This window comes from Mytilus trossulus, chromosome 8 (genome assembly GCF_036588685.1).
Source record: "Mytilus trossulus isolate FHL-02 chromosome 8, PNRI_Mtr1.1.1.hap1, whole genome shotgun sequence".
NCBI lineage: Eukaryota > Metazoa > Mollusca > Bivalvia > Mytilida > Mytilidae > Mytilus > Mytilus trossulus.
In genome coordinates, this window is record NC_086380.1 from 170556 (window position 1) to 186765 (window position 16210).

The 16210-nt window shown below is 32.7% G+C and overlaps 1 protein-coding gene across 1 annotated transcript; it reads right to left on the reverse strand.

Annotated features, from left to right (window-relative positions):
- Nucleotides 1-5416: 5416 nt before the first annotated feature.
- On the reverse strand, nucleotides 5417-15491 carry LOC134681503 (LHFPL tetraspan subfamily member 2a protein-like). Its single transcript, XM_063541141.1, has 4 exons — nucleotides 15340-15491; nucleotides 13712-13915; nucleotides 13356-13393; nucleotides 5417-5631 (listed from the first exon to the last, which is right to left on the reverse strand). Exons 1-4 carry the CDS (start codon nucleotides 15489-15491, stop codon nucleotides 5417-5419), a joined length of 609 nt encoding a protein of 202 aa, XP_063397211.1.
- Between the last annotated feature and the right edge of the window lie 719 nt (nucleotides 15492-16210).

The window sequence follows — 16210 nt, forward strand, 5'->3', positions numbered from 1 at the left end:
TATGTCAATATATGTGATGAATTGGTTAACTTCTGGTTCTTGAATAATATTTGAATAGAAACTTGATGAGATTAATTAAACGAATATTTCCCAATATTACATGTTGTACATGTTGATGTAAATTTTGGAAACAGTGAAAAGAAAAGGGCAATTAATTTAGAACAAGAATGTGTCCAAAAAACACGGATGTCCTACTCGCACTATAATTTTCCATGTTCAATGGACCGTGAAATTTGGTAAAAAGTCTAATGTGGCATTAAAATAAGAAAGATCATACCATAGGGAACATGTGTACTACCTTTCAAGCTGATTGGACTTCAACATCATCAAAAACTACCTTTACCAAAAAAATTAACCTGAAACTCAAACTTCCATTTTCTATGTTCAGTGGACCGTAAAATTGGGGTCAAAAGTCAAATTCGTCTTTGTGTACTAAGTTTCAAGTTGATTGGACTTCAGCTTCATCAAAAACCGGGACAGACGGAAAAACGGAGGGACGAATGAACGGACTCACAGACCAGAAAACATAATGCCCCTCTTCTATCGTAGGTGGGGCATAAAAAGCAATATACCCCATGTTAGCTCAAACATATATATATGCGTTCAGCTTTAACATCACTTTTAAACTGAAAGTACTCAAAGGAGTTGTCAGTTAAAGGTATAAAGATCAAAATTTGTAAGATTCGTTAAACGGAGTTTTCTTTAGGACTGAATAAACAGTTCACTGCATGATTGAAAAAATCAAATTAGTTTACTGAGTTTACAATAAGGACACATGTTTGTTCTCGGCATTGTATTTGTATTTACTTCATAGACGTTTGTTCAACATAATTTAGAATGTGGAAGCTATAATGAATTAAAAAATAAAATACGCTACTATCAAAACTACAGAAATTGGAAACATTATTGACAATAGAGTGTATTTGTGATAATTCTGTTTTGATTGTTTATAATTTCATTCCTCCATCAAATGATCGCTGAAGTCATTATGGTTCCTTTAAATAAAATTTAATGACATTATGGTTCCTTTGAATAAAATTTAATGACAAGACAATTTAACTTGATATCGAAATGTTGATAAAAAACATGAGCAATGTTTACGATGTGTCAAAATCAATTAGCGAATACTATCGATATTTAAACAAAAACTGAGTGTTCTTTTCCTCACAAAAATGTATCCATCTTTTCATATGATTCATTTTGTAAAATCTTGCGTTGACACTATTATTGTCAATTTTAATTCCGTAGTTCATTCCAGCTACAAAGAAGAGATATGCATTCTGCTTAAGTTATGTTCGTCTGTCAGTCGGTTTGTAAAACTTTTGCATTTTATAAGTTATTTAAAAAAGTCATTAAATATGTACATGTCATCAAAAGTTAAACCACTGCTGCTTACCCAGTTACCCCGTGATATTGGATTTAAAGAGATGCTTACCCAGTTACCCCGTGATATTGATTTTAAGGAGATGCTTACCCAGTTACCCCGTGATATTGGATTTAAGGAGATGCTTACCCAGTTACCCCGTGATATTGGAATTAAGGAGATGCTTACCCAGTTACCCCGTGATATTGGATTTAAGGAGATGCTTACCCAGTTACCCCGTGATATTGGATTTAAGGAGATGCTTACCCAGTTACCCCGTGATATTGGATTTAAGGAGATGCTTACCCAGTTACCCCGTGATATTGAATTTAAGGAGATGCTTACCCAGTTACCCCGTGATATTGGATTTAAGGAGATGCTTACCCAGTTACCCCGTGATATTGGATTTAAGGAGATGCTTACCCAGTTACCCCGTGATATTGGATTTAAGGAGATGCTTACCCAGTTACCCCGTGATATTGGATTTAAGGAGATGTTCAGATTGATGTTTGCAAGAAAATTATATTTTTAACATGCCATGCCCATATTTTTTCAAGTACGTAAAGCTCGTTAGTTTTTTTTAAATGAAACCAATCCTTATTTTTAAAATGCCATAACGGTCGACGCATGTTGAGTTCCTTCGAAGTCCTGCATCTTGTATGTCGAATGTAAAACACACTGTGACTACTCATATATATGATGTTATCCTGATATCCAAAACACGTTAGTGAGTTTTATCATATAAAAATAAAACAGATGTGGTATAATTTCCAATGAGATGAGACAACTCTCAATCAGAGACCATCATATTATAGAGTTTAAAATCATTGGTTACGTTTTTATTTTTCTCTTCGTGAATTAAACGAGTTTTCTCTGGTTCTTACAACAATGTACAAACTTAGATAATTTCACAAATAGATGAAAAACTGTCAACAATTGAGTTTGGATATTAATGAAGAGCAATGTTTCAATGTACATCTTGCTATATTCTATCTTAGATCGTCTAAGTGATTACCACTCTCGAATATATTCACGAAAAAAGGTTTATTTTTTTTTTAAACAATTATAACTAGCTATTAAATGTGAGATGAACGATTTACAACCGGATGGAAGTATATTTGTATAATTAATCTTTTCAAATTCTTATCGGTTAAAACGGAGAACTGCTTGATTTTTTCCCCATTTATACCGAGCTGCGCAAAGTGGATATCTGTGGTACAGCAGTGAAAAGAGAAAATCTTTTATCAAGTTTATTTACATTGATTGCTTATATTTATAATTTCTCACCATTTTGATTTTGATTTTTAATTTTTGTTGTTTTAACGCCACATTTAAACAGATTATATTGATGGAGAAAGCCGGAGTGCCCGGAGAAAACCACCGACATTTAACAGGAAAACTGACAATCCAAGTCAATTAAAATTAGAGTCGAGTGCACCTGCACGATCAGGGTTCAAACTCACAACCTCAGTGTTTACTGGCTAGTGATTACAGAAGTAACTACTCAGACCACATGGCCACGGATGCCACCTTACTATTTCAATTTTTTTAATAATTAAAAGGGTAGAGAAAAATACCTCTAAGTATCAAGTTGATGGCACAAAGCATCTATTAGTTTTCTTCCCTCAACCATAAGACCTTAAATGGGAACAAATAAAAATTAAATGTATAATGTTTTGATTAACTAATGTAATTTATCTGATTTCACATTTTTTTTCTTTTTAATAATAATTATATAATTTTCAACAACATGAAATATTATATCACAGCATCGCTGTACTTTAACAATGGAAATAGAGTGTCATCAGTCAAGAGCAATTATGTTTTATTACGTAACTATTTACAAATGACTATTTGTGTAGAAAGATGGAATCTATTTTATGTGCAGTTAGCCGCCTTAAAAATACATAAATTTTAAATGATTGTAAAGAACAATTGACAAAATAACTGAGATACAAATAGAAACTTCTGTTTCCAATCGAGCGTTGGAGGGACTACTACCGCTACTCAGATACTCAGATGAACATCAAAACGTATGAATCAATAACATTGTCACCGTGGCGTTCAACAAATCTATCGTTGATAGGGCTTGATTTTCAAATGCATATTATAACTAATTAGTATATCTATACAGGCTGAGCTATGAACATTAATAAGACCTTTTATTGCTAAATGCTGATGTTTGTAGTGTCCACATATCTTACAACTCATCAAAAAAGTCCTTAAATATTCCGAGCCTCGCCTGGACCTAAAAACGTGTTATTATGGTAGATATAACTCCAATCCTTAGCATTTACATCGTACTATAATGCGTTTAGATGGTTTTGCTGATGTAAGATTGAATAACAAAATCATACAAATTACATTGTATTTTCTTGTTCATCGCCTCAATATAGAAACATGTGACTGTGGTGCTTATAACATCAACCCCTACCAACTTGTGTCATTCAATGATCTTCTACACAGTTTAGTTGTAATGTGCTGGTCAAGCGTATACCACCAACCCAAACAGTTACATTGTATTTATTTCAAAACAGTAACACCTCATGCATGTGATCTAATAAGTTATAGTGACTGTAAAGAATTTTACGTTGAAACACAATGATACATAATTACCAATAGGCTTTGTATAGATCTTAATTACGCTTTACAGTGCTGTTAGTATAAAACATCAATGTTTGTTGTCAGAGTTGGTTCCGTATTTCCGGATAAGAAGTATATATTCTTATCTTTGACATTTCAGAGACGGACTTTCAATTATGCATTCTGTGAGCTAATAAACAACAAAACAAATAGTCTGTTGGTATCTGACAATTGTAATTTAAGAATGTTAACAAGTTCTGTAAAGACATTTCTCCAGAGAAATATAAATTGTCAGACTTGACATGTAGTGTTCAAATAAATCCAAGGGTTAATGATGAACACATAAAACTGATAATTCCAGAATTGTGTTTGTATACATAAAGTACAGAACAACAGTTTGTTTTATATATCGATATACAGAACAACAGTTTGTTTTGTATATCGATATACAGAACAACAGTTTGTTTTATATATCGATATACAGAGCAACAGTTTGTTTTGTATATCGATATACAGAGCAACAGTTTGTTTTGTATATCTATATACAGAGCAACAGTTTTGTTGTTTTTTTTTGTATCTGCAGTACACAGTAATATTTTGTTTTTTTGTATCAAAAGTACAGAGAAATATTTTGCGAGTGCGGAGCTTTATGATTAATTATATTGCAATTTGTAAAGTATACCATTATATGTCAAAGTATGAACACCGAGCCTTGGCTAACACCGAACAACAAGCTATAAAGAATCCTAGAACGACTAGTGTTTTACCATTCAAACAGGAAAAGAAACTGTCTAATCTATAAAAAAAAAATGAGAAACGAGAAACATTCATGAACCATATCAACAAGCTAAAACTATTGAACATCAGATTCCTTGCTGTGTTTTATTGTTTTTTTTTCTCTCTTTTCATTACCAAGAATAGATGAATATCACTTTTTGACAGTTTTGCTGCAGTGCTGTATCTTTGAAGCATATACTAATCTTTTATTTAAGATGTTTCAGTGAAATAAAACAGCATTCATAAGTTTTTTTAATAGAAAAAAAACACTGTAACAACTTGACAAATACCAACGACATTTGTTCATTTAATTATTGCTTTGGCACGATTAAGTTCTATCAAGACCTGAAGATCATTTTTTAACCAATCATTCTCTATATAGCTTGTACACTACTAATTATAAATGTTCTAGTTGTATACATATAAGTATCATTATGTATTCTATTGTAGATTGTTGTGATGGTTTTTCAATTCCAGATCTAATTTCACTACCTGAACTATACGTTAATAAGCTATATAACTGTATTTTTAGCAGTAATGTATACGGAGTTCTATATAAATGACTTCGCAAGTGTTCATACACATTTATAACTTCTCGAAGAGTTTACATCCATTTCAATGTTAGTTATTACTTAGTTTGGTTTGTTTTTTGTTTGGAGCTTGATTATTTTCCAATAATTCCGAGAATATCAATCAGGGCATTATGTCGCGCCCTTTCATGTCTGTAAACCGTGACAGAACTGGACAAAACATGGCTAGGCACGTCCCTGTCACAGCCAGTATAAAACTCCAGCCTATAGAGCAACCATAAGCCTGATACATGACGGACTTAGATCCACAGTATTGTCTTATAAACGATGATCCAAAACCTAGTGGGTAAATAAATAATCCTGCAATCATTACCAAGACTGGAATAAGAAAATGTGTAAAACATTAGCAAAATAATAAAATATTGGGTGATGTAAAATATAAAATTGACTATATTATCACAGAAAAAAAACTTAGGTAAACATCCCATGTTGCCTGGTTTGTTTTAACTCGTTGCTTCTAGTCTTGTTTCTTCCATTTCTTATTAGACTGAATTCGTTTTTATTTTAGGTTTTGTACATTTGTTGTTTTCTTGCTTTAGTTTTTTTTTCTTTTAAATTGTTTGAACGCTGAGATTATTTGGTTGTAATCGGATATTTTTTAGTGAATATGTTTCAACATTTTGTTTGTGTTATATGAAGACAGAGCGATTATAAATCCAGAAACAAAAACACAAACATTAAAATGAATAATTCAATGGAGTCAGACCCGTTGCAATAAGTAGGCAAGCATGATAACAATTTCTTATCGAACAACATTTGTGTTTTGGGGTAATCTTCATATATTCTTGTTTAAAATTAACAATATAAGACAGCTATATTTTCTAAACGTTTACGTTAAATTAGTTTGTGTGGACATTTAACTTTTTAGAATTGTTTCTATGTTCATTTAGAAAGAGGAACGAATGATACCAGAAGTGTTGTCAAACTCATAAATCGAAAATAATTAACTGACGACGCCATGGCTAAAAATGAAAAAAGACAAACAGCTAGACAAAGAATAGTACACATGACACAACAAAGAAAACTAAAGAATAAGCAACATGAAACCATCCAAAAACAGGTTTCAGGTGTCAGCAGATCCTGCTCAACATAAAAACATTCACGTCATTTGGCTTTTTTGCGAGCCACTGGAGTTTATTTAACTTCAGTTATTTTCGAATCAAGGTTTTTTTCGATTTCGTTAATAATCTAAGATCTTGTCACTATTCATATTTGTTTATATTAATTGTTTTGTCTTCATTTGAATTACCTTCCTAATTTTGAAAAAGATTGATTTTACACTAGATAGAATTTCTTATTTTCGATTGGAAGCAACGCATCATGTACCGTTTCCGTTTTATTGATTATAATAATTGATATTGCCCGGATGTGTATGATTGTATTCATTTCTTGTATAGTTATCAAATTAGCAAAATTAAGTAAGATGTTTCTCACTGAAACTGTTCTAACAATCACAATGACTAATCATAAAAAAAATCGTCGGAACATAAAAAATTAAATATGACAACAGAAAATGTTAAATCAATGTTTACTTCAGTATATAAAAAAAAGATGTGGTATTATGGCCAATAAGACAACTATCCACAAAAGACAAAATGACACAAACAGAAACAACTTTAGGTAACAGTACGGCCTTCAACAATGAGCAAAGCCCATACCGCATAGTCAGCTATATGTTATACGCTATAAGCATGTATGTTTTGGGGTTTTTGTTCACATTACTGCCAAATTTCTGTTTCAAGGTTTCACGTGTCAAGTTGTATTTTTTTATGAAAAAATCTGTTTTAGCCCAGACAATATTAAGAATGTACCGTTAGAGCCGTTATCCTTTGTCTGACAAGCGAAACTATCTAACTATCTGAAAAAACACTTTGTGAAGATGGATAGCAGGAAAAGGTATGAATTACTCGTGATGCGGGATATGCATCTATGTCATGGATATCTATCAAACGGCTCTCACATGAAGCATTGGGGTTAGTATTGTCTTGTTTGCATTAAATCAAATTAAAAGAGGTAGAAGATACCAAAGGGACAATGAACACTAGAATATCAATATTCCTTTTCCAAAAAAATGCAAGCACGTTTCTTCACGTCTGATGCTTGGTCCGTTTCTGTGTGTGTTATATTTTAGTGTTGTGTCGGTGCTCTCCTCTTATATTTAAAGCTTGTCCCTCGGTTTTAGTTTGTTACCACGATTTTGTTTTTTGTCCATGGATTTATGAGTTTTGAACAGCGGTATACTACTGTTGCCTTTATTTCTTAAAATTGAGTAAGATCTAGTTGTGGTGTTACTATCAATGTAAATATTGCATGTTATATAAATACCGATCTATTATCATTTTCTGATGATTTACCATTGGAAAAGACAATTAAACATCAATCATAGAAGACATGCAATATTCCAATATGAAAAATCTACCTGATTATAGAAACCTATTATAGATTACATAATACTAAAAGTAAACTAACTTTTCAAGTGTTGTTTACCGACTGAATTTTTTTTTTTCAAAGACTGATCTTATAGGCTTATATTATGGTTTTACTTGTGCATTGGTTCCTTACTCTATGATCTGTCATACAAGTGAAAGGTTTAGTTAGTTATAAAACCAGGTTCAATCCACCATTTTCTACATTAGAAAATGCCTGTACCAAGTCAGAAATATGATAGTTGTTATCCATTCGTTTGATACGTTTGAACTTTTGATTTTGCCTTTTGATTTTGAACTTTCTTTTTAAAATTCTCCTCGAAGATCAGTATTTTTACTATTTTTTTGTAAACTTTCCTTAGGTGAGAAAACAAATCAAAAGTTGTGGATAAAATGTTGAATTTATTTTTTCTTTATGCAAGAGATATTTTAGTGTGTGTGTCAAATCTTTGTCATAAATCATTATAACATTTAGAATAAAAAAAGTTATGTACAGGTTGACAAAAAGTCAACGATTGACTTGCGTATACCATATACGTTCATATAATAACTATAGATCACCGTATGGCCTTCAACAATGAGCAAAGCCCATACAGCATAGGCAGCTATAAAAGGCCCCGAGAAGACAATGTAAAACAATACAAACGAGAAAACTAACGGCCTTATTTATGTAAAAAAATGAACAAAACACAAATATGTAACACATAAACAAACGACAACCACTGAATTAACAGGCTCCTGACTTGGGACAGGCACATATATAAATAATGTGGCGATGTTAAACATGTTAGCGGGATCCAAACCCTCCCCCTAACCTAGGACAATAGTAGAAAAGTACAATATAAGAACATCAGTTGAAAAGGCTTAACCTCTCAGATGGACAAAAATTCAAGTGGAATATATTATAAGGTATGAATGAATACAATAAAAATAGTGTTGCATATAGCCCAGCAAGTTAAAATCTTAACTTCACTTAATTTAGAAGCTTAACATTTGAGAGATGTACAAATACAAAGCCACGTTTAGTCGGGACTTAAACTCGATGCTGTTTGGGGGAATCTTTATAAAAAAAAAAATAAGGAGATGCGGTATTAGATAACATAGTTATATTGAAGTATAAGCAATATACGGTCTTCAACAATGATAAACACAGACCATATAGTTTGCCATTAAGGTCCCGACGTGAAAAATGTAAATACATTTCCAAACGGGAATATAATTGACCTGATTCATATTAATCTCATAAAAGTAATAAATTGTAACTTGCTTGTAGATATTTAACGAAAACTGACCAGAAATCAATAAATTGATCATGTATGCTTTAAAATTATTACAGTTCATTATTTTATTCGTCCGGTTGATTTATTCAAATGGCGATATTTCAAACTTTTATCCTTTTGCCGACTATAACCTGACTTTATGTTTATATCTTTATATTTCAAACGATTCGAATTATTCAAATTCTTATTTTATCTAATAAAATAGTACAGACCATTCATTGTAAACCAAATAAATAGTTTATTGTAAAAAACGCTGTGATGAAATGGATGAACAAATAGATTTAGGTCATACTAAAGGAAGGGGGAATATAATATAAAATATTCATAAGCGAAACAAAACAATGCAACATTCACTTCTATATAGGTCTTATTTATCATAACTCGTGATCGATGTATTTAACCATATCAATGAAACTTTGCAAACTGATACATGTACACACAAATTGCAGTGGAGAAGATAGAAACTAAAAAAAATAACCCCTCAAAATGTTCCTGGCCAAAGTCAAGGACATCGTATTTTGTAATTGAAGACTATGTTGTTGACATGGTTAATGATAATTCTGTTTCTGTTAAAAGTAAAATCACAAAAATACTGAACTTAGAGGAAAATCAATTTGAAAGTCCATAATCACATGGCAAAATCAAATAACAAAACGCATCAAAACCGAATGGACAAGAACAGTCACATTACTGACTTGGTACAGGCATTTTCAAATGTAGAAAATGGTGAATAAACCTAATTCTATAGCACTAACCCTCTCACTTAAATAACAGTCTCATCTGTTAAAGTTCTATATATACTCTTGGGAATTAGTTAATTGAAATATTGTGTATAAAAATCTTTCGTTGTGGTGCTTTGCATGTCGCCCTCTTGATGTCTTTCTTTCAAATAAAAAATTCGCAATGGTTCCAATGTTATTAAGGTTGTATACCAACTAACCTCTAATACACCATCAGCGCCTCCTTTTCATACAAAACGTTAATGAGAGTAAAACAAACAGATGATAAGGAAATAATCATTTTTCATTTAGGTTAAGTGCAATTTTCTCGCAAAAAAGATATAACGGTAGTTCATCTTTGTTCCTTATCTTCAGGTGTAATAATGAGAGAATATTTGAAAAGTTCATTGGTAATCTATTTATTATAAATCTAACGCACGTGTCAACTGTTTCATTAAGTGTCTACCGCACATGTAAATTGTGTCAGAAAATATCTAACTCGCATGCAAATTGTAACATTGTTTCCTTCGGTATCTACCTAACATTTGACGTGTGTCAGTAAGTTATTACTTTACTTTCAAAACGTGTCATTACGTATTTAACTCATGTGTATATTCTGTCAGTGAGCAAGTATCTACCACTCGTATGAATTTTGATAAGTATCTATCTTACGTGTAAATTGTAATAGTAAGTATCTTCCTCACGCGTACAATGTGCACGAAAAAGATATATCTCACGTGTACAAATATCAGTTAGTACAATACATGTTAAATGTGTCAGCAGGTGTCTACCTCCCGTGTTAATTGTGTCAGTAAATATCTACCTCATGTGCCAAAAGTGTCAGTTAGTTCTGTTCTCAAACGAAATATGTGTCTTTCAGTATCTACATCATGGGAAAATTTAGTCAGTGAATATCAGCCTCACGTGCTTATTGTGTCAGTAAGTATCAACCTCACGTTCTAATTGTATCAGTGAGTATCTACCTTACGTGCTAATTCTGTCAATAAGTATATACCTTACGTGTTAATTATGTCAGTTAGTATCTACCTCACGTTAAACAGTTATAAATAAGAAATAAGAGACAACACGAACTCCACTAAAACCCGGGAGTGAAATCAGGTGGCCCGGAACAAGAGGCATGTCCTGCACCGTATAAGGCACCCGTCGTGTTATTTCTTTGTTCAGTTTGGTAATTGTATAAGTATCTACCTCACGTGCTAATATTGGGTCAGTAAGTATATACCTTACGTGTTAATTGTGTCCGTAAGTATCTACCTCACGTTCTTATTGTGTCCGTAAGTATCTACCTCAGGTGCAAATTGTGTCAGTTAGTATTTTTACATAACGTGCTGATTGTGTCAGTAAGTAATTACATTACGTGGTAATTGTGTCAGTAAGTATCTACCTCACTTGTTAATTGTGTCAGTAAGTATTTACCTCACGTGTAAAATGTGTCAGTAAGTATCAACTCGTTCAACAATAGTGTTCAATCTTAATAAAATTCCGGTATGTATGTATGTTTTTGCAAACCAATTTATACCATGTTACAATTTTACAACACAGCCATAAAAACCTCCCCTTGGCACTGATTACACAGACATAACATAACGTTAATGTTAACAGATAGTTAAGTTATTGGTGTTAAAACTAAGTTACAAATACAAAAAAAAAGTAGGGAATTTGTTGTAGCAAATTGTTCTGTAAACGATATCATGAAAAAAGATGAAGTATATTACATTAAGGAAATTGTTATCTCATGCGGTGTGTTATGCATCTTCTAGAAATAATTAGTTTTTCTTGCAATCCTATAAACCAGATAAATATTGACATGTATTTACAATATCAAATGGCGGTTATTTAACCTTATTATGGTTTACCAATGTTTTTAGGATTGTCTCTTCAATAAATCTCCCTTTAAAGCAGAGTTAATACCATGAGTGATTGTGTTGAGTTATGTTTACTCCATCCATAAGATTACATTATTTGTCTTGCGTGTTTACAACGTACGATAATGTGTAGCTGGTACCATGTGAATTGTCTAACAGACCTGTTTTACTTCAATGTAACATTCAATTGGAAGGTTAGTTTCTAGGAAGCGCATTAGGCTCTTGATCTTAACTGAGTGATTTCTCAGTGAAAATTTATTTGAATACGGCACTTTTTATGTATTTTCGAAAATGTACTCTTCTTTAGTTAGTCTAATTATATTTTGTAACTTTCTGCTATATAAGACGTGCAGAAAATTCACGTGCATCAATTGTTTTTAACTTAGGCTTGTATTTGTTGATAAATACACATCCAATAATGCAAAATTGGATTACCGGTTATTGGAAGTCTTGTAATTAGTACCGAAGTTTTACCCCCATTGAAAAGTGGCAGGTTTGTCCGTTTTATTATGCCACTGAATACTAAGTAACCGTCAATCAATCAATCTGAGCTTCATCATACCACTGAACTGGACTCAGCTTTTTAGAGATATAAATAGACAAAAATTAGTATATAAAACAATTCAGAAACTTGAGACTGAGCATCACGAACACCACCAAAAAAACTGGGAAGTAATCTAAGGTACTCCGGAAGGGCAAGCAGATTCTGCTTCCCATGTGACAACCTTCTAGTCATGACTATAAACGTTACTGACAAACTGTACATATTCTACCATAACTGTAACAGTATCTTCTAATTTTCATGATTTCTTACTCAAATTTGTATAAACTTCAAGATTTACCTGTATTATTAAAAACCGGGTTTTTTTCTAAAGTGAACATTTTCGAAGGGTTAAATATTTCGCAGTGGTGTCTTGCCATGGCTTTGTTTGGACTTTGTTGGTTTGCTTTTCGGCCTTGAATGTTTGTCTCTAATATTTTATTAACTGTGCATTTGCATTCAGATATCGCCGATTTAATTCATTCGTTCATAGTGTATTAATTTACGGTTTTTGATTGAGTTAGGCCTGGCAATTGATATTTTATCGTGTGATTTTCTATGTTGTGATGTTATGCTATTGTTTCAGAAAATGGGAGAAGGTTTTGATCCATTAAAACGTTTAATCCCCCGGCAAACGTTTGCACCTGTCCTAAGTCAGGAATCTGATGTACAGTAGTTGTCGTTTGTGTATGTAATTTATACGTGTTTCTCGTTTCTCGCCCTTTATAGCTTGTTGTTCGGTGTGAGCCAAGGCTCCGTGATGAAGGCCATACATTGACCTATAATGGTTTACTTTTTTCAAATTGTTATTTGGATGGAGAGTTGTTTCATTGGCACTCACACCACATCTTCCTATATCTACTAACAACTTACCTGCTACAAACTGTACAAATCTCGCCATAATTGTAACAGTCCTAACAACTTACCTGCTACAAACTTTACATATCCTGTCATAACTGTATCAGTCTTTACAACTTACCTGCTACAATTGTACATATCCTGCCATAACTGTAATAGTCCTAACAACTAACCTGCTACCAACTGTACGTATCCTGCCATAACGGTAACAGTCCTAACAACTTACCTGCTACAAACTGTACATATCCTGCCATAACTGTAACAGTCCTAACAACTTACCTGTTACAAACTGTACATATCCTGCCATAACTGTTTCAGTCCTAACAACTTACCTGCTACAAACTGTACATATCCTGCCATAACTGTAACAGTCCTGCTGCTGCAAATCCCGCTGCAAATGTTTGCACCTGTCCTAAGTCAGGAATCTGATGTACAGTAGTTGTCGTTTGTTTATGTAATATATACGTGTTTCTCGTTTCTCGTTTTGTTTATATAGATTAGACCGTTGGTTTTCCCGTTTGAATGGATTTACACTAGTAATTTTGGGGCCCTTTATAGCTTGTTGTCGGTGTGAGCCAAGGCTCCGTGTTGAAGGCCGTACTTTAACCTATAATGGTTTAATTTTTAAATTGTTATTTGGATGGAGAGTTGTCTCATTGGCACTCACACCACATCTTCCTATATCTATCTACTAACAACATCACATGGTATACAGAAAGTACATACAGCTAAGAATGCTCCGCATGAAAGTAAGACACATCCTGCTCCATATAAAACACACGCCGCCTGCCATGCTCCAGACGGCAAGTTTCCCAAATTGAAATATCCACCATAAAACTCACATTCCTGTTTTAAGCTTCCTCCGGGAAATACTGTTCTTGAAAAACACAAACTTATCCCAGTATTTTCCTCTTTTTATGATGTATTGCAATCTTTCCATCCTGGTGTTCTTTGGGTAGATCTTATATAGATAGTAGATTAATTTGCATTAATACCATGTTTTGTGTATGGTTTATCAATGAATACTTCCCATATTTTATCGATGAATTATTATTAACACAAGACATATATACTACTAGTATACAACTCATATTTTTTTTTAGGAAAAGGCGTTTCCATGTGATATATACAATGTATAGGATTAATGCGACTTTGAATTTCACGTCGGATATAAACCAATTTTGAAATATACAAATTAAATGAATTTTTACACAGTTACATGAAATTAGAATTAAAATGATGTTCTCAGCTGCTTAGTGAAAAGTGAAATCACAAAAATACTGAACTCCGAGGAAAATTAAAAAAGGAAAGTCAATCAAATGGCAAAATAAAAAGTTCAAACACATCTGTCATAACAACTGTCATATTCCTGACTTGGTACAGGCATTTTCTAATGTAGAAAATGGTGGATTGAACCTTGTTTTATAGCTCGCTGAATTTCAGTCAATAATTTTTTGTTTAGAAAAGACCTTGATAGGAATTACATGCATTTATAATAAACTAGAGTATGTGGTATGAGTGCCACTTTAAAATACTTTCATATATGACTGTGTATCTTATATTCTATTCTAGTATCCTTTTTATCTGAAAAGTAATAACATCAAATAAGATGCAATCTGCGCAAGTTTGTACAACTACTTCTGGTGAGTTTTGTATCTATTGGACACACGACCGTGACTGTCGGTAATAACACTTTATTCAGTATTCGGAGTACAAAATGCTTGAAACTCTAATCCAGAATGTGATTGACTGAATTCCAAGTCTAATTAGATAGTGTTTTTAATGGATGCAAGGCTTCGGTTGTCTTCAATTATTCTTAAAGTTTGATCTTATAGGGTAAAGTAGGTTGTGGATTCAAACGAAGTAAAATCAGTCTTTTAAACTATTTGCTGGTTCTTCGCTAAGTACGCAGCATCAAGAGATGAGTGTTAATACTGGTTGGTTTGGAGTCAGAATAATGTTTCCTGGTAGATTGACATGTCTTCATGCGAACTGTTACCCTATGACCTAAAGCACGCTAACAAGTCAACTCAGAGTGTCGGTCTATTAATGGGCAAAGCAGCTTTAATTAGATAAAAGAAGATGTTGTATGTTCAAATTGGTTTGACTCTAGGACTTTTTACTATACAGCCCTTTCATTATATGTAATTTGATATAAATTGCTAGTCCTTCACATACGGTATAGTAAATTAAAGTTAGGTTGCACATAACAGTGCTAAGTAAATTGACTTTGATAATTTCCAGCTATATCAAGCAGGATAATTACACGTCCCTGGGTGAATACCATAACTACCTATAAACAGTAATTGCATTTACATGAATAACAGTAAAACAGTCAAAAAGTTTCCCCAAAGTCGTCTATCTACAAGTAATTCTTTATCAGTATTGATTGGCGCTTTGATTAAATTTCTTGTTGGCATCTTTAGAGGAAATTTGATTTGTCTAGAGATCTGTAAATCCACAATCATATTAAGTCAACTATATATACATATGAACTTGTCCGTAAGAACTATATACATATAAACTTGTCCATTAGAACTATATACAAATAAACTTGTCCGTAAGAACTGTATACATATGAACTTGTCCGTAAGAACTATATACATATTAGCTTGTCCGTAAGAACTATCTATAATACTAAAATAACGAGGTCCAATTTGTCAGCCGTCATCGGGTAAAAACAACAAATCAAAGAATTTAACTTTATATATAGCTAATATAGGACAATGGTGTAGATTAAAAATTACAACACTCCAGACCCTTTTGTTTTCCACATAATTAATATAGCCAATAATAAACAAGTTCCGGGTCGAATCCGATACCGATACCAATAGTATATTCAAGTGTTACCTATTACCTTATCTGTACGTTCCGCATCTGATAGGTGCACCACAAAACGGTGTATTTAGGATTTTGCAATATACACGGGTCGTAATCACGGGGTTAACACAATTGAATTCAAGCATTGTAAAATTGTTCCCTATTGTTGTATTTTGATCAGTAAGACTTTCTAAGATTACAATAGGAATACTAAAAATCTGGATTTAAATGAAGCGTATAGGTACAGTTTTTAATTTGTTAGCGGGCATGACGTAAAACATCGAATCAACGAATTCAACTTATCAATAGTAATATAGGACACTGCTGTTGATTAAAAATACTCTATTCAAGGACATTTCGTTTTCCA